The 18,379-nt window shown below is 42.7% G+C and overlaps 1 protein-coding gene across 1 annotated transcript in view; it reads left to right on the forward strand.

Moving 5' to 3' along the window:
• Positions 1–18,379, forward strand: part of LOC144595818 (MAGUK p55 subfamily member 4-like) — a 50,174-nt gene that overhangs the window by 5,878 nt on the left and 25,917 nt on the right. The window contains exons 2-8 of the mRNA XM_078403520.1: positions 2,448–2,565; positions 6,745–6,822; positions 10,204–10,284; positions 11,654–11,785; positions 12,172–12,253; positions 13,428–13,513; positions 16,187–16,261. Coding sequence (XP_078259646.1) covers positions 2,512–2,565; positions 6,745–6,822; positions 10,204–10,284; positions 11,654–11,785; positions 12,172–12,253; positions 13,428–13,513; positions 16,187–16,261 — 588 coding nt within the window. The 5' untranslated portion in view covers positions 2,448–2,511. The remainder of the gene's footprint in view (positions 1–2,447; positions 2,566–6,744; positions 6,823–10,203; positions 10,285–11,653; positions 11,786–12,171; positions 12,254–13,427; positions 13,514–16,186; positions 16,262–18,379) is intronic.

Consider the following 18,379-nt stretch of genomic DNA (forward strand, 5'->3'; position numbering starts at 1 on the left):
CCAGCTATTTACGATATACATTAATGACTTAGATGAAGGGATTAAAAGTACCATTAGCAAATTTGCAGATGATACTAAGCTGGGGGGTAGAGTGAATTGTGTGGAAGATGCAATAAGGCTGCAGGGTGACTTGGACAGGTTGTGTGAGTGGGCGGATACATGGCAGATGCAGTTTAATGTAGATAAGTGTGAGGTTATTCACTTTGGAAGTAAGAATAGAAAGGCAGATTATTATCTGAATGGTGTCAAGTTAGGAAGGGGGGATGTTCAACGAGATTTGGGTGTCCTAGTGCATCAGTCACTGAAAGGAAGCATGCAGGTACAGCAGGCAGTGAAGAAAGCCAATGGAATGTTGGCCTTCATAACAAGAGGAGTTGAGTATAGGAGCAAAGAGGTCCTTCTACAGTTGTACCGGGCCCTGGTGAGACAGCACCTGGAGTACTGTGTGCAGTTTTGGTCTCCAAATTTGAGGAAGGATATTCTTGCTATTGAGGGCGTGCAGCGTAGGTTCACTAGGTTAATTCCCGGAATGGCGGGACTGTCGTATGTTGAAAGGCTGGAGCAATTAGGCTTGTATACACTGGAATTTAGAAGGACGAGGGGGGATCTTATTGAAACATAAGATAATTAGGGGATTGGACACATTAGAGGCAGGAAACATGTTCCCAATGTTGGGGGAGTCCAGAACAAGGGGCCACAGTTTAAGAATAAGGGGTAAGCCATTTAGAACGGAGATGAGGAAGAACTTTTTCAGTCAGAGAGCGGTGAAGGTGTGGAATTCTCTGCCTCAGAAGGCAGTGGAGGCCAGTTCGTTGGATGCTTTCAAGAGAGAGCTGGATACAGCTCTTAAGGATAGCGGAGTGAGGGGGTATGGAGAGCAGGCAGGAACGGGGTACTGATTGAGAGTGATCAGCCATGATCGCATTGAATGGCGGTGCTGGCTCGAAGCGCTGAATGGCCTCCTCCTGCACCTATTGTCTATTGTCTATTGTCTAATATTTTTACACAAAACAGAAAGAGGCCATTCAGCCCATTCAGCTTTTTGCCAGATCTCAGAGTCTGAGAGGAGACCTGATAATAGTTTATAAAATGATAAGAGGAATAAATAGGGTAGATGGTAAGAGTCTCGCAAGCTGTAAATATCAAACATCAGAAGGCATAGTTTTAAGTTGAGGGGGGGAATGTTTAAAGGTGAAGTGTGAGGCAAGTTTTTTACACAGTGTGTCGGGTGCCGGGAATGCGCTGCAATGGGAAGTGGTGGAATCAGGAACAATAGTGACATTTAAGAGGCATTTAGTTAGGCAGATGAACATGCAGGGAATGGAGGGCTATGGATCATGTGCATACAAAAAGGATTAGTTTCATTTGGCATCATGGTCGGCACAGACATTGTGGGCCAAATGGTTTCTTTATTGTCATATGTACCAGGTACAGTGAATTACATTTTTTGCATATAAATCCACAGACACAGAAACATATTTCAGGCAAGAACAATTCTGCAAATGCACAGAGCTGATTGATTCATCGGCAGATGGCACGGAAATGGGGATTCCAGACTGAAAATAAAATCCTTTATGGTGCAGATCTCTTATGTGCTTACAATATTTCACTTCTTCATTGCCAACGGTTTCTAATGACTCTCCTCTGTCACACTTGACAGACAAGGCTCTAAATAGTACTTAAAATGACGAATAAGTGTAGAGGTTATAAAAATTAAATAATCAGCATCGGGAAAGTGCTGGTGATACTTTAAGAATCAATTAGTGTGGCGTCCCAGTGAGAGAGTAAACTACAAAATATTATCCCTGTCATTTTAGCACATTTAGATCCACATGGACACTGCTAAATATTTCCTTTCTGCTCCACCTAACCTTCCATATACACTGAGAAACTCATGAATGCATTGCAAAAGTCTATCTTGCCCCCCGAATGTATTGGGAAATACTATCTCTCCTTATACACATAGACAAAAGGCTGCCCTTCCCATGTACAAGCTGAGAATGTCCACTCCCTCCCAGATACACTTCCAAAAAGCTCCAATCACTTTCACATATGCAGCAAGAAATTCTTATTCTCCTCATCGACACATTGGGAAACTCCAGTCTTTCTCAGATACATACTGAGAAATATCAGCCCCTCTCAGATGCATACTTAGAAACCCATTCCTCTTAGGTACCTTCTGAGAAACCCCAGCCCCTCTCATATATATATACCAAGAAAATCCAGCCCCTCTCAGATACATACTGAGAAAGAAGACACAAAGTGCTGGAGTAACTCAGCAGGTCTGGCAGCATCTCTAGAGAATATGGATAGATGACATTTTGGTTTGGGACCCACCTTTAGACTGATTGTAAGAGCTGGGGGAAGAAAGCTGGAAGCGGGATGGGGCAATACAGATGGAGCCAACTAATCATTGCCTTACTGAATCTCAGTCTGTTCTTGTTCAGATTAGTCTTCACTCCTGCAAGTAGCAGTTCAGGGGACCAACCTCATCCCTGGGCACAATAACAGATGGAAGTCCTGCATGGATTGCTTAATACACGATGGTTGCAGTCACTGGTGAAGGTAAGAAGCACATTTTGATACCATGATGTCAAAACCTCTGTAAGGATGCACTGCTAACTGTGCCCAGCCCATCCCTAAACCCTACCTCCAGTGAGCAACCAATCTGCATAGGTAATGATGTCTCAGGAGTCAGTGCAGGAAACTTTGTAGCTGACTCGAAAATAGGTGGTATCAGAGACAGTGAAGAACATTATCAAGAATTACAGCAGGATCTTAAGCAGCTGGGTAAGGCAGGCCAAGGTACGGCAAATGGAATTTAATTCAGATAAGTGCAAAGTGTACTCTGGGAAGTCAAACCAGAATAGGACTTTCACAGTGAACTGCAGAGTACTGGGAAGTGTTATAGAACAGAGGAAACTAAGAGTTCAAGTACAGTGCATTCAGAAAGTATTTAGACCCCCTTCACTTTTTCCACATTTTGCTACGATACAGCCTTATTTTAAAATTGATTAAATTCTTTTTTTTATCATCAATCTACACACAATACCCCATAATAAAACAGCTAAAACAGGTGTTTGGAAATTTTTGCAAAGTAATTAAAAATAAATAACTGAAATATCACATTTACATAAGTATTCAAACCCTATGCTATGACACTCAAAATTGAGCTTAGGTTCATCCTGTTTCCATTGATTATCCTTGAGATGTTTCTACAACTTGATTGGAGTCCACCAGTGGTAAATTAAATTGATTGAACATGATTTGGAAAGGCACACACCTGTCTATATGAGGTCCCACAGTCGACAGCGCATTTCAGAGCAAAAACCAAGCCATGAAGACAAAGGAATTGTCCATAGACCTCCAAGACAGGATTGTGTTGAGACACAGAGCTGGGGAATGGTATAAAACAATTTCTGCAGCATTGCAGGTCTCGAAGAGCTCTGTCATTCTTAAATGGAAGAATTTTGGAACCACCAGGACTCTTCATAGACCTGGCCACCCGGCCAAACGGAGCAATCGGGGGAGAAGGGCCTTGGTCAGAGAGGTGACCAAGAATCCGATGGTCACTCTGACAGAGCTCCAGAGTTCCTCTGTGAAGATGGGAGAACCTTCCAGAAGGACGACTATATCTGCAGCACTCCATCAATCAGGCCTTTATGGTAGAGTGGCCAGATGGAAGCCACTCCTCAGTAAAAGACACATGACAGCCTGCTTGGAGTTTGCCAAAAGGCACCTAAAGGACTCCCAGACCATGAGAAACAAGATTCTCTGGATTGATGAAACCAAGATTGAACTCTTTGGCCTGAATGCCAATCGGCACCGCTCATCATCTGGCCAATACCATAACTACGGTAAAGCATAGTGATGGCAGCATCATGCTGTGGGGATGTTTTACAGTGGCAGGAACTGGGAGACTAGTGAGGATTGAGGGAAAGATAAATGGAGTAAAGTACAGAGAGATCCTTGATGAAAACCTGCTCCAGAGCGTTCTGGACCTCCGACTGGGGCGGAGGTTCACCTTCCAACAGGACAACGACCCTAAGCACACAGCCAAGACAGCTCAGGAGTGCCTTCGTGACAAGTCTGTGAATGTCCTTGAGTGGCCCAGCCAGAGCCCGGAATCTTGAACCCAATCGAACGTGTCTGCAGGGTCCTGAAAATAGCTGTGCATCAACGCTCCCCATCCAAACTGACAGAGCTTGAGAGGATCTGCAGCGAAGAATGGGAGAAATTACCCAAATACAGGTGTGCCAAGCTTGTAGCTGTAATCGCTGTCAAAGGTACCTCAACAAAGTACTGAGTAAAGGGTCTGAATACCAATGTAAATGTGATATTTCAGTTATTTCTTTTTAATTACTTTGCAAAAATTTCTAAACACCTGGTTTCACTTTTATATTATGGGGTATTGTGTGTAGATTGATGATAAAAAAATGAATTTAATCAATTTTAAAATAAGGCTGTAATGTAACAAAATGTGGAAAAAGTGAAGGGGTCTGAATACTTTCTGAATGCACATGATTCCCTGAAAGTTACATCACAGATAGGCAGTGGTGAAGAAGGATTTTGGCATGTTGACCTTCATTTGTCTGAGCATTAAAAATTGGGATATTACGTTGCAGTTGTATAAGAGCAGTGCGGTCACACTTGGAATATTGTATTCAGTTTTGCTCACACTGCTCTTGGGAAGATGCTACTAAGCTGAAAAAGAGTGCAGAAAAGATCTATGAGGATGTTGCCAGGATTTGAGGGACTGAGTTATAGGGAGAGAGAGGTTGGGGATGCATTGGAATGTAGGAGACTGAGGAGTGATCAGATAGAGTTGTATAAAATCATGAGGGGCTTAGATAGGGAAATACACTGTCTTTTTCCCTGGGTTGGGGAATCTAGAACCAGCTTGAAAATGAAAAGGGAAAGATTTAATACAAACCTGAGGGACAATGTTTTCAAACAGAGGGTGGTGCGTATATGGAAGTGATTGAGGTAGGTATAATAGCCACGTTTATGACATTTGGCCAGGTACATGGATAGGTAAGGTGTGGAGGGGTATGGGTCAAATGTGAGCAAATGGAACTAGCTTAGATGGTTATCTGGTCTGCATGGACGAGTTGGGCTGAATGGCCTATTTCCATGATGTATAATGATTTTATAACTCCTATTCAATCCAAATCGCTCATTCAAAGAATACAATTAATCATAACATTTTTAAATTAGTTAAAAATACCCCTCGTTTTGGACATTAGAAATTTCAGTACTGAGAAAAAAATAATGTCAGCTGAAGAAGTAATTCATAAATATTTCTTGAAATGATGGGTGTCTGAAATTGCTACTGAGCAATACCAATGATGTTCCCAAATCATAAATAAGCAGCTCACATGTTACACAATGTGACAGGTTTCATGTTGAAACTGCTGGCAATTCTAATGTGCTTTCAATGGATTTATGTCCTCATATCAAATTTAATATATACTAGCCGGGCATGGACCCGTTGGATCCAAAACTCTCCTGCTGGCCCGGCAACCCTCCGTGCAAACCTCTCCTGCGGGCGCAGCAACCCCTCTTGGGTGGAAGCCTCTCCTGAGGGCCCTGCAACCAAACCCCAACTGACGATCCGTGGACCCGTTGCCGGCCGGGGAGTTTCCCCCGGGGCCTTGGGCGGGCGAGGGGGGAGAGGAAAGTGGAGGGGGAGCCACTCACCCCGGCCCCGGGCGGGCAGCGCCGTGGCCAGAACGAGGCGTGGACCCGTTGGGTGGAAACCCCTCCTGCAGTGGCAGCTGGATGGCGACGGCCATCTTCTTTGACCCTCTGCCACCGCGCTGCACCATGGGAGGAAGGTCAGGCGCGAGGCACGCCGCGACGGGCGACAGTCCTCCCGGCGTGGGAGGGGTGCGCATTAATTAAAGTTTATTAACTTAATTTTTTTTTTAATGTAACAAAACTTGATCAATCGAGACCGCAGGGGAATGGTGAGTCGGGTGGGTGTAAAATTGTTGCGCTATTGTGTACCACTTTGGCTGTATTTCGGGAATAGACAAGTATACAATCAAATGTACGAATATATATATACAAGATTTATATATATATATATATATATAGAGAGAGAGAGATTACTTTCAATTGTACAAACAATGTCCCTGGCTCTGGACTGGTTAAGACAGGTAAAGGTACAAATAAAAATGAAAAATGTTGGAAACGCTGAAGCAGGCTGGGCAGCATCTATGGAAAGAGAAACAGAGTTAATGTGTATGAAGGAACTGCAGATGGTGGCTTAAATCGAAGATACACACAAAATGCCAGAGTAACTCAGCGGGACAGGCAGCATCTCTGGAGAGAAGGAATGGGTGACATTTATGGTTCAGTTAAGCACTTTTGTCAAAACTATATTTACAACCTCTTTTAGAACTGAAGTTACCAGTCAAAACTCACTGGTAACAGTTTTATCACCGTCAGAAGTTCAGACGTCTTTGGGATACCTGAGATAATGTTTATATAGAATCAAGTCTTTTTTGTCAGCTTTATTTTACTGTTGTGTTTTAATTTCATATAACACCGAGTACAGGATTGTATAAATGTATCTCATGTGACAAGCTGAAATGAAATAAATAACAAAGACTTTGGGGAACAGCTGATAGCTACCTTGCCATTCCCTCCGTGGAAACAATGGACTTGATGGGCCTTCAGGTTCGCTATGAGATAAGAGGATATTCACGACATTTACTGGTTTCTGGCTTGCATTTTCAGGTATACGAGTGCTTGCATCAGTACCTGTGGAGAAGACCATTGCCGGTCATGCCGCAAGCATCTGTGCTTTGTCGAGAGGTGAGGAAAGAATCTTTGAGGCTCAAAAAGGGCTTCATTCTTTCTCGCACATATTCAAGGTCATGATGCCGCAATAAAGATTGTGCCAGTTATCCCATAATAGGCAAGAATTACCAGTTAGATGATTTATGTCAGCTTCCTTGTCACATTTCTGCCATCACAGGTGCCAGTTTTCAGCTAATTTGAATTGGTATACTATTGATATCAACAAGTGTACCAAAGCGTTTTGGAGCTTCCAAAACCTGGCTGCAGACTTCTACTGGTAACCTTGCTATTCGAACCAAGCTACCAGCTAAGTTGCTCCATTGCAACTACCACTCCAGCACATTTTGGACAATTTCTCAGGTATTTTCTGGGTCAGACTGCTGTATCCCCTGCCATCTATGTATACAACAAATCAGTAATTGATTACCATCAGCCAGACAAGATTCTGATCAAAGAACTTTAGTGAATGGCTAAAAAAAACAGAATTCTTTATTCTGTGGTGAAATATCATTACTTGAGGTTGAGATATTACAGTAATGTTAATGTAAAACCACTTTGATTCTCTCTACCCATCTCTGCCACAAACAGAACCCCTAAGACTGACCAGGTCACCCTCTTTTGACTGCAGTCTTAATTTCTGAGAGGATTTTCTCCTAATTTAAAACACTGCTGGCTATTAACAATTGTAATTGCAGCTCCCACTTTAATCTCAGACCAAGTTTTGACTTCCCCCCTCTCACCCAATATCCGTGTCAGCTATTTGATAGAATTTCAATGTTCGAACAGTTATAATTTTAAAATGGCATTCCAGGTGGGCAAACAAGGATTTGTACTTGCTTTAGATAAATAAAATCTAGATGGGGAAAAAAAACTTTTATAGTTCCCAACACCTGCTCCATGTTTATCCACACACCTTCAAATGTAGCAAATTCATTTATTTGCAAAAGTGAATTAGTCTTTCTGAAAGGTTTTCTTTCAACAGCTGCTGACTCAGTACTTTTTGTCTCTTGGGCTCCTTTACTTCAACATTAAGGGTGTTCACAAACAACATGCCTTTCCTTTGCAGTCACTGGATCCACATCAAACAATGTTGTTGAGAATATCAACTATATGCACTGCTGAGGTTCAAAATAAATGGTTACCTTTTTCTCAAAGGAGATTAGTGATGGACTGTAAATGCTAGTTTTACCCAGACATTCAAATGAGACATTCAGTACCATACAATCTGGGCCCCAGTGGCTAAATACACTCCACAAATCGATGGTCTCTCACAGACGGTCAAAGATCATGCAATGGAATATCAATGTTGAAGTTATTGAAGCATCCTTTTGAGTCATTGAGCAATAAGGCCCAACTCATCCATGGAGACCAAGTCCTACTCGCCTGATCCTGGCCCATTGCTCTCTAAATCTTTCTGATCCATGCCACTGTCCAAGCATCTTGTGCCCACCTCTACCAGTTCCTCTGGCAGTTCCACGTATGCACCTCAGAAAATTTTGCACCTCAGGTCTCTTTAAATATTTCCCTCTCATCTTAATCCTATGCCCTTTAGTTTCAAATTCATCTGAGGAAAAGACTATTGCTATTCACCTCATCTGTGTCCCTCATGTTTATATAACTCTCTATAAGGTTACCTCTCAGCCTCCTAAGCTCCAGGGAAAAATGTCCGAGCCCTGTCCAAATGTCTTTTCAATGTTGTTATAGTACCTGCCTCTTCTTATAACTTCAGGCTCGGCAAAAAGCTCATAAATCTTTTTTACACCCTTTCCAGTTCAATGAGATCCTTCTTAGAGCAGTGTGACCAGAACTGTACACAATACTCTAAATGTGGCTTTACCAGCATCTTGTACAGCTTAACATTATGTCCCAACTTTTGTAACAATGCACTGACTGCAGAAGGCATGTCAGATGCTGCCTTCATCACTGGCACAAGAAGAGTGCCGTCACTTTCATGGAACTATGTTCCTGCTTCCTGAGGACTCTGTTCTGCAACACTCCCCAGGCCCATAGTGATTACTGCATAAGTCCTGCCATGGTTTGTACATTTATGCTGAGAGAGCATCAAAGCCAGGCCCAGTCACTTTCTCAATGAGTGTTGGCCAACACATTATCCAGGAGGTTAACGGAATAAAAAGATTCCAATGTGTATAAGGTGCTTGGTTGTTGTGATGTCGTTGAATCAGGAACACACAGCCAACTGTAGGCTATTCAGTTCTTCAGTCTTCTATTATATAAGATCTATTTTCGATCAATTCTATCATAATTCAGTGTGACTGAATTGAGTACAGAAATTGCCAATCGGAAATTAATGTCGAAAGTCTCAGAGACTCCACAAAAATAACTCTTATTATGTGGTACCTCACAGGCAAAATGTTCCCCTTCAACTAATAGGAAGCACACAGTGTCCACATCTCTGACCTGCCCTGAAGTGCATAGCATTCGCATAGAGACATACAGCAGGTAAAAAGGCCTGTTCGGCACAACTTCTCCATACCAACCAAGGTACCTTCCTTTCCCAGTCCCACCTGCTGGTGTTTGGCCCACCCCCCTTTAAACCTTTCCTATCCATGTACCTGTCCAAATGTCTTTTAAATGTTGTTATGGTAACTTTACTGTAGTTAGCTGTGCCATATTTGTCCTGGAGATGCATTATAATTCCTTCCAGATTCTACCACTCACCTCTATACAAGGGGCATTTAACAGTGCCTAATTAACCCATCAACCGCATGTCTTTAGGATGTAAGAGAAAACCAGAGCACCCTGGGAAACCCACACAATCACAGGGGTGAATATGTAAACTCCACCCAGATAGCAATGGTCAAAGTTAAATCCGGGTTGTTCAAGCTGTGAGACAACAGCTCATCTTACTGAGCCACTCCACTGCTGATATGGATGTGTGTCTGTATGTAAAAAGAACTGCGGGTGTGTTAGGTGGTGATTACAATTGCATGGATATACATGTACAGTTATGTACATTAACTATCAATGTGTTGTATGTGTGAGTCTGTATGTGTGTGAGTATGGACAGACTGGAATAGCACTGTCATTGGGATCTTTTTGGACCTTTGTGTATGTTCGTCTATCTGCGTGCAAATTTAAATGTATGAGGCAATAAACAAGCTGTTGGAGGAACTCAGCAGTTCAATATTTTGGGTCAAGACCCTTCTAGTCCTGACCCTAGTTGTTTAGCTGTTTATTTTTTGCTCCATATTCCAGCATCTCCAATCTCTTGTGTCTCTGAGTATGTGGGCCTGTGTATAAGTTTGCCTGTGTGCATGTGTGAGTGCGGTGAGTCGAATCTCTATGTTGAGTCTGTATACACATATGTAGGGAAGATGGGTGGAATGTGGGTCTGTTTGAGTTACTGCTTGTCAGTATGGGTCTGCTTCCTTACAGGTGACAGAGATACTTAAAGAAACTTCTCGGTCCATTGACCTTAGAGAACTACATTGGCTCCTGAGAAAACCTGATTTCCAGGTAAATATGGCCAGATCTGAGCTACGGTTGCAGAGCTACATACTTCAAATCAATATAGATTAACAATAATGTTTACGGCTTCTTCCATCTCTGTGAATGCTTTAATTTCTTTACTGTCTTCTCAAACTCATGCCTGAAGATCAGTCTGAAGAAGGGTCTCGACCTGAAATGTCACCCATTCCTTCTCTCCAGGGATGCTGCCTGTCCCGCTGTTATTCCAGCATTTTGTGTCTACCTTGAATCTATATACTAAAACTCTCGTTTGTTATCTTGTTTGTGACTGAACTTCAGCCAAAACGGTACACGATAGCGCGACAATTTTAGGCCCACCTTACTCACCGTTGTCACTTTAGTGATAATGCAAGTAGTTTTATTTTTTAAGTTATTCACATTTTTAAGTTTAAAAGGAGGGGAGGGGGAGGGGAGGAGGGAGGGAGGGGGGAAGGGGACAAGGGAGAGGGGAGGGGGGGGTTGAGGAGAGAGGGGAGTGGGGGAGGACAGGGTGCTGCACCAATGCAGGAGAGGTTTGGGCCCAACAGGTCCACTTGGACTAGTATGCACTAAAATGTACACATACCACAGAGACACAAGAGACTGCAGATGCTGGAATTGATCAAAAAACAAAATGCTGGAGAATTCAGCTGGTCAGGCAGCATCTGAGGAGGGAAATGGACAGACGAACCAAATGCTATCTGTCCGTTTCCCTCCACAGATGTTGCCTGGCCTTCTAAGTTCCTCAAGCACTTTGTTTTTTACACATACCATGTTATTGCTGTGAACTAATTCCCTCATTTAGCTCACATTCACAGGACACAGACTCGCTTCAATTCGTAAAAGGGTTCCATATGTCTCTTAAATCTCTTTCTCAAACTCTCAAACATCCACAAAGATTTGTGTATACATAAACTTAGGAATATCTGAACCTCCTCGAGGTCAACCCAATTCTTTTCTTATTCTTCAAAGCAAAATAAGTCAATTATCACTTCCCTGTGCTAAGTTTCAACCGCAATGTGTCCAACCTATTTTTACGTTCCTTTCAAGACACTGTTCAATCCACCATTCTGCCTTAATATTTATTATCCACATAAGTCACACTAGAGGCAAGTTGTAACTGCTAGAGAGTGTGCAGATCAGAGTCACAAAATGTTGCTTGGCTTAGATGACTTCAGTTATCGGAAGAGATTGGTTCGGCTGGACTTGTTTTTCCTGGAGCGAAAGACTAATGGGTGACCTGATAGAAGTAGAAAGAAATTAAGAGAGACACAAATAGAAGATAGTCACAAGAAAGGTGCATATTGATATGGACATAGGCATAGAAACATTGCTGCAGAGAATAACGATAACAACTTCAGATTTGATTGAATGACAGGCGCTGCTCTCTGCTCATGATGCTGTGGCTCAGAAAGACTACGAACCTCTTCTCCCTCCACTGCCAGATAACATTTCTGAAGATGAGGAAGCCTTGCGGATAGTGTGTCTGGTGAAAAACAACCACCCTTTGGTAAGGACAAGTGGAATTGTGCTGTCAGGCTGTCCTTTATTTAAAAACATTAGTCAAATTGAAAACATCTATCGGCCTATTCTCTCACACTCTTATTCTTTCCCTTACTCCCAGCTTTCCTCCCTCTACTCATCTCTCTCCCTCTCCCTCTCCCTCTCCCTCTCCCTCTCCCTCTCCCTCTCCCTCTCCCTCTCCCTCTCCCTCTCCCTCTCTCGGAGTAAGGGAAAAAATGACTGACACTCTCAATAACTCTGCTTTCAGTCTGCATTTGGTGGAGTTGCCTTCCCATACTGTATGCGTAAATGAGGACAATCATTTGCTGTCATAAATTTGAAAGGATCTCCAAATATTAGTCTCATTCATTTACCTTATATTTCTGTGCACAGGGTGCTACAATCAAACGTCAAGAGGGGACTGGCTCCATTGTGATAGCTCGAGTGATCCATGGTGGTCTTGCTGACCGCAGTGGTGAGTATGGTCCAAAAGAAAATAACCACAAATTTCAACCCTGCCCAGTCCACATTTATATCCCTCCCAAGATCCACAAGCAGGAATGTCTTACTGATCTAAAATAGACACTAAGTGTTGGCGTAACTCAGCGGGTCAGGGAACATCTCTGGAGAAAAAGGATAGGTGATGTTTCGGGTCAGGACCCTTATTTGTTTCTACCTATTCATGCCCCAACAAACCTGTTCTTACATTGACTTCATCCTTTCTCCTTTTGTCCAATACTTTCCCACTTTCATCCATATTTCTGATGTTCCCTGCCATTTTCTTTGTCCCTCCTGGCCAGTCTTCATTAAGGATGTACAAACCTTCTCCATTCCCATCCCACATTAGCATGGCCTAAAGGTTTCTTTCTTGAACAGAGGCTCAAATATTATCTTCCACCACCACGATTCATCACCTGGCTGAGCTCATACCCGCACTGAACAACATCTTCAACTCTACTCACTTTCTCCAGATTAAAAACATTGCTCTGAGCCCTTACTTAAGGTCATAACCCCTAACACCCATACTAATCAAGAATCTATCTATCTCTGCCTTAAAAATATCCATTGATGGCCTCCCAGCCTTCTATGGCAAAGAATTCCACAGATTCACCACCTTCTGACTAAAGAAATTCCTCCTCATTTCCTTCCGAAAGGAACGTCCTTTAATTCTGAGACTTGTACAATTGTGACAAAACATCCCAACATCTATACTCAATATTCTGACTGATGAAGGCCCATGTACCGAAAGCCTTCTTGACCATGCTATCTACCAGTGATGCCACTTTTAAGGAACTATGTACCTACACTCCTAGATTGCTCTGCTCCACAGCACACCCCAGAGCCATAAAGGTCCTGCCCTGCTATGACTTCCCAAAATGTTACACCTCACACTTATCTGCATTAAACTTATTTGCATTAACCATACGTCAGCCCACTTGCCCAACTGATCAAGATCCTGCTGTAAGCTTTGATAACCATCTTCACTATCTACGATACCACTCACTGCAAACTTAAGACTTTCCTTAGACTCTTGTACAATCAAGAGTCAAGAGTGTTTTATTGTCATATGTCCCAGATAGAACAATTAAATTCTCAGAACAATATGAGTAAGCTCAATAACTCATGGACACCACCTCTTTGTATTTCAGGCTTGCTGTATGCTGGGGATAAACTGGTCGAGGTTAACGGAATACCAGTGGAAGGGCATGATCCGGAACACATCATCAAGCTCCTGGTAACAGTTTCTTGCAATGTAGCAGCAGCTCCTCTGACTTTGCTTTCACCTTATTCTAACTGACTGCAGGTTAAATTGCACATATCGAAGATATGGAGGTTAGAGATGTGTGGTGCGTCTGTCACCATGCCTGTCAGAAACCAGCACCACTGCATCGCTAATGTTTTCAACGATTTTAATTTTTTAATTTAAATATCGAAGATATCAATTCCAAGTCAATGGAATCTGCTTTAAATACCACAACAGGGTCCCACAACATAGGGTCAGAGTCCAATTGTTCATTTGAACTGAAGCAACGAGTGGGAGAATGCAGATGGTACCCCCAGCCTATTTTAGGAACATATCCTCCCCACCACCGAAGGAATCTATAGGAGTTGCTGCCCAAAAAGGCAGTCAACATCATCAGAGACCCACACCACCCTGGCCACGCTCTTATTTCACTCCTGCTATCGTGAAGAAGGTTTCGGAGCCAAAAACTATAACGTCCAGGTTCAGGATTAGCTTCTTCCTTACAACCATCAGGCTATTAAACATTACAACCTCCAAATAACCTCCAAACTACATAGACTTGGGGGCATTGTTTTTTGTCTTTATATATATACTGAACTTTTGAAGGGGTTATTATGGTTTTTAAAGAGTACTAAGTTCACATATCTTTTGTGCTGCTGCAAGTAAGAATTTAATTGTTCCATTTATGATATACAGATGACAATAAAATGCTCTTGTCTCTTGATCATTCGGAGCCAACATAAATCTGATTGTGGACAGGGAATCCAATGGGACAGGGGAACCAATGTGGGTTAATCAATGATTATCGGCTTCAGAAATAACTCTCTTACAAGAAGAGTCTGTACCTCTGGGATAGGAAGGAACCTGTATCCAGTGATGTTCAGTCTTCAGGAATGAAATAAGTATTTTCCACAGGAACTGTTTCCCAGTAAATGTCAGTACCTTAATGGGAGAAGGACCTATTTCTCAAAGTCAGCATTTCTAGTAAGTGTGTCTCTCTGGGAGTTAGAAACTGCAGTGGGTATGGAGTCATAGATTTCAGGGAAACAGAATCCTGCACCAATCCCTTTTTCGCTCCCCACATTTACATCAACCCCTCTATATTCTAACACTGCACACTCAGGCAATTGACAGTGAATAATTAACCTATCAACTCACACATCTGCAGGATGGGGGAGGAAACCAGAGCAACCAGAGGAAACCCCCGAGGTCACAGGGAGAACATTCTAACTGCACATGAACAGTACCGAAGGTCAGGATTGAACCAACATCACTGGAATTATGTTGTAGGAAGGAACTGCAGATGCTGGTTTAAACTGAAGATAGACACAAAATGCTGGAGTAACTCAGCGGAACAGGCAGCCTCTGGATAGAAGGAATGGGTGACGTTTCAGGTCGAGACCCTTCTTCAGACTGAAGAAGGGTCTCAACCCGAAACATCACCCATTCCTTCTATCCAGAGATGCTGCCTATCTCGCTGAGTTACTCCAGAATTTTGTGTCTATCTCTGGAATTATGAGTCTTTGTGAGTGCAGGAGGACCCTAGCTGAATTTTAGTTCCTCTAGAAACTCTACCCCTGTGAGAGGTAGCATTCAAGTCAAGTCAAGTCAAGTCAAATTTATTTGTCACATACACGATGTGCAGTGAAATGAAAGTGGCAATGCCTGCGGGTTGTGCACAAAAAGGATTACAGTTACAGCATATAAATAAAGTTAATAAGTTACTATTAGTGTCGACAAAAATTTAGTCTCTGGGGTTATAAAAGTTGACAGTCCTGATGGCCTGTGGGAAGAAGCTCCGTCTCATCCTCTCCGTTTTCACAGCGTGACAGCGGAGGCGTTTGCCTGATCGTAGCATCTAGAACAGTCCGTTACTGGGGTGGCAGGGGTCCCTCATGATCTTACTTGCTCTGGATCTGCACCTCCTGATGTATAGGTCCTGCAGGGGGATGAGTGTAGTTCCCATGGTGCGTTCTGCCGAACGCACTACTCTCTGCAGGGCCATCCTGTCCTGGGCAGAGCTGTTCCCAAACCAGACTGTAATGTTGCCGGACAGGATGCTCTCTACAGCCCCAGAGTAGAAGCAATGAAGGATCTTCAGAGACACTCTGAATTTCTTCAGTTGTCTAAGGTGGTAAAGGCGCTGCTTAGCCTTACCCACCAGTGCACCAGAAACAATACAAAACTGAGAGTCAATATTTCCAGGAAAGAAAGTGTAATTGATTTTCAGAAGAGGAGGGGATCGGTTTCTCCAGTATCGTCAGGACAGGAAGAAACTTTATCACAGGGAGATTCAAAATCCAAGATGCACAGGATCGAGGGAAGAAACAGGGTCATAAGTTTATGTTAAATCCAATCTGCTGTGAATTTACACTCCTTATCTCTGGGAAGTTCAGATGTATTGACTTCCCCATCTGCTCACTTCTCAAGTGGAGTCTCCGAAAGCCTTCATTCCTGACATACACTCTTTGTTGGGAGAGCGATTCACCAAGATATGTGTGTAATCACAGCAAAATAGGATAAATGGATAGATGGGTGGAGATAGTATTAAACCAAGTGACTGCCCTAAAATTAACTGGGAACTCGTTTTGAGACTGTTTATTAGAGTATTGGTGAACATGTTTTTGAGAAAAGTGACTCTTAATCTGTGATTTGTTTAAACAGAGCAAATCTGAAGGCAGCATTTTGTTCAAACTTATTCCAGCATTCCATAGACCAGCAAGCTCCTCACAAAATGGGGTAAGGCTCATATTGTATTCATTATCCCACAGGGACACACTGATTTCATGCAGCGCCTTTCCTGGAGAATCTTACCCAATCTTGAAATGGAGAGATTGGGTAACCTTTGAGCTAAGCTATAGCTCTGCTTTCAAACAGCCTCTCCCTATTTACCCACCCGGTCACCCACCACCACATGGAAACCATTCTCAGTCTTTCCCATCCTTTCAACTTTTTCTCCATCACTCATAGCACTCCAGTTTGACCTTCACTAACTGAGGTTTCTTTCACCATCAAAACTTTTTGAAATGTCTTTTGCCCACATAATTCTTGCTCTCTCAATTTCGCATTATTTCTCAATTTCACACCTTCTGATTGTCTTCTCATTTTCACTCCACCACCTTGTCCCATCATGAGCGCACTTTCATCCTTAGTCACATCACTTTCTGTATTTATTCCCACTGTAGTGTATTCTAGTTCCTTCTGAATTTGTACCAACACTGCTCACCCTCTAACAGTGAAACTTTAAAATCTTATGGGTATTCGGGTATAGTTGCTTTGGGTAACATGCCCTGTACAGATGATAAGTGTGGGGCATAGTATGAGCAGCAGTCTTTGCATGAATTGGTGTTTACAAAAGATGGAGGATGAGAAACTGGCCAGAAGAGATTTGGAATTGTTGAGATGAGAGAAACATGGTTTCTGCAGGTGGGTTGAAGTAGGGGTGAGGGCCGATCTTCTTTTAGAGATGGAAGTGGATAATTTTTATGACAGAGATAAAAAATTAGAAGCAAGGCCCAAAAATAAACTGAAAACTGAGCACCATTTATCAGTTAATGGGTTGCATAATAATGCAATTGCTGATGGCACTATCCATGGTGCTGTCCCTCTAGTTGCAAAGACATTAAGCTCTGGAATTCACAACCTAAACCTCTCCACTCCTCCAGCTATTTCCCCTCCTGTAATAGGCTTCTTAAAGCATACTCCTGACCGAGAGTTTGCTCACTTGGCCCAAAAATTTCTCACTGAATTTTACTGAAATGATTGTCCTCAATATTGTGTAACAATCACGTTCTTGGACCTATGACATTGCAACACAAGTTGATTTAATTATTCTAAGCCCGAACTATTGACCCATCTTAATTTTTCAATGCCCTACCAGAGGTGATGATGACACAATTAATCACTGCTTTGAATAATCCAACATTGCAAACTGGAGATTATTTGTCTGATTTACAGAACTTGTTCTTGTCTGTGAGTCTACAACAACATCAATAGCAAGAAGCAGATGGAGAGAACCTCAATCAGAAGAAGCAAGTGGGAGTGGAAAGATGGTTACTATGAAACTATGATAGGTATCAAAGATGGAATCCTGAGAACATGAACAGCAGATGGGAACTTGGGATGGTCATTATATCTCATTCAGTACTTTTCTCTCTGCATCTTCTTAGAAACTCACAAATGCTATTGGACATCCTTGCTGCTTCCATTCTTACCCTTCTGGCATTTATTTTGATTAACCTTCAAAGGATGGCCATCCTCCATCATATAATCTTGCCTTGTTGAAAAGATGAAACAAATATGAACCCACCTTTTTCTCTCTCATTGCTGATTGAGTTTACACTTTAGAGTTTAGAGATACAGCGCTGAAACAGACCTTTGCCCACTAAGTCCGCACCAACCAGCGATCACGCCGTACATTAACACTATCCTATGCACTAAGGACAATGTACAATTTTACCAAAACCAATTAACCAACAAACTCTGTGCGTCTTTGGAGTACGAGAGGAAATTGGAGCACTCGGAGAAAATCCACACGGTCACAGGATCGAACCCAGGCCTCTCGTGCTGTAAGGCAGCAACTCTACCGTTGTGCCACTGTGCTGCCCAACATGCTGTGTATTTTCCTTCAATTTTAAGGATTTCCTCTGTTTTTAGTTTACAGATGCAGCGCGGAAACAGGCCCTTTGGCCCACTGGGTCCACGCCGACCAGCGATCCCCGCACACTAACACTATCCTCTACACACTAGGGACAATTGTTTTTTACATTTACCAAGTTAATTAACCTATATACCTGTACATCTTTGGAGTGTGGGAGGAAACCGAAGATCTCGGAGAAAACCCACGCAGGTCATGGG

This window comes from Rhinoraja longicauda, chromosome 8, assembly GCF_053455715.1.
Source record: "Rhinoraja longicauda isolate Sanriku21f chromosome 8, sRhiLon1.1, whole genome shotgun sequence".
Classification (NCBI taxonomy): Eukaryota; Metazoa; Chordata; class Chondrichthyes; order Rajiformes; family Arhynchobatidae; genus Rhinoraja; species Rhinoraja longicauda.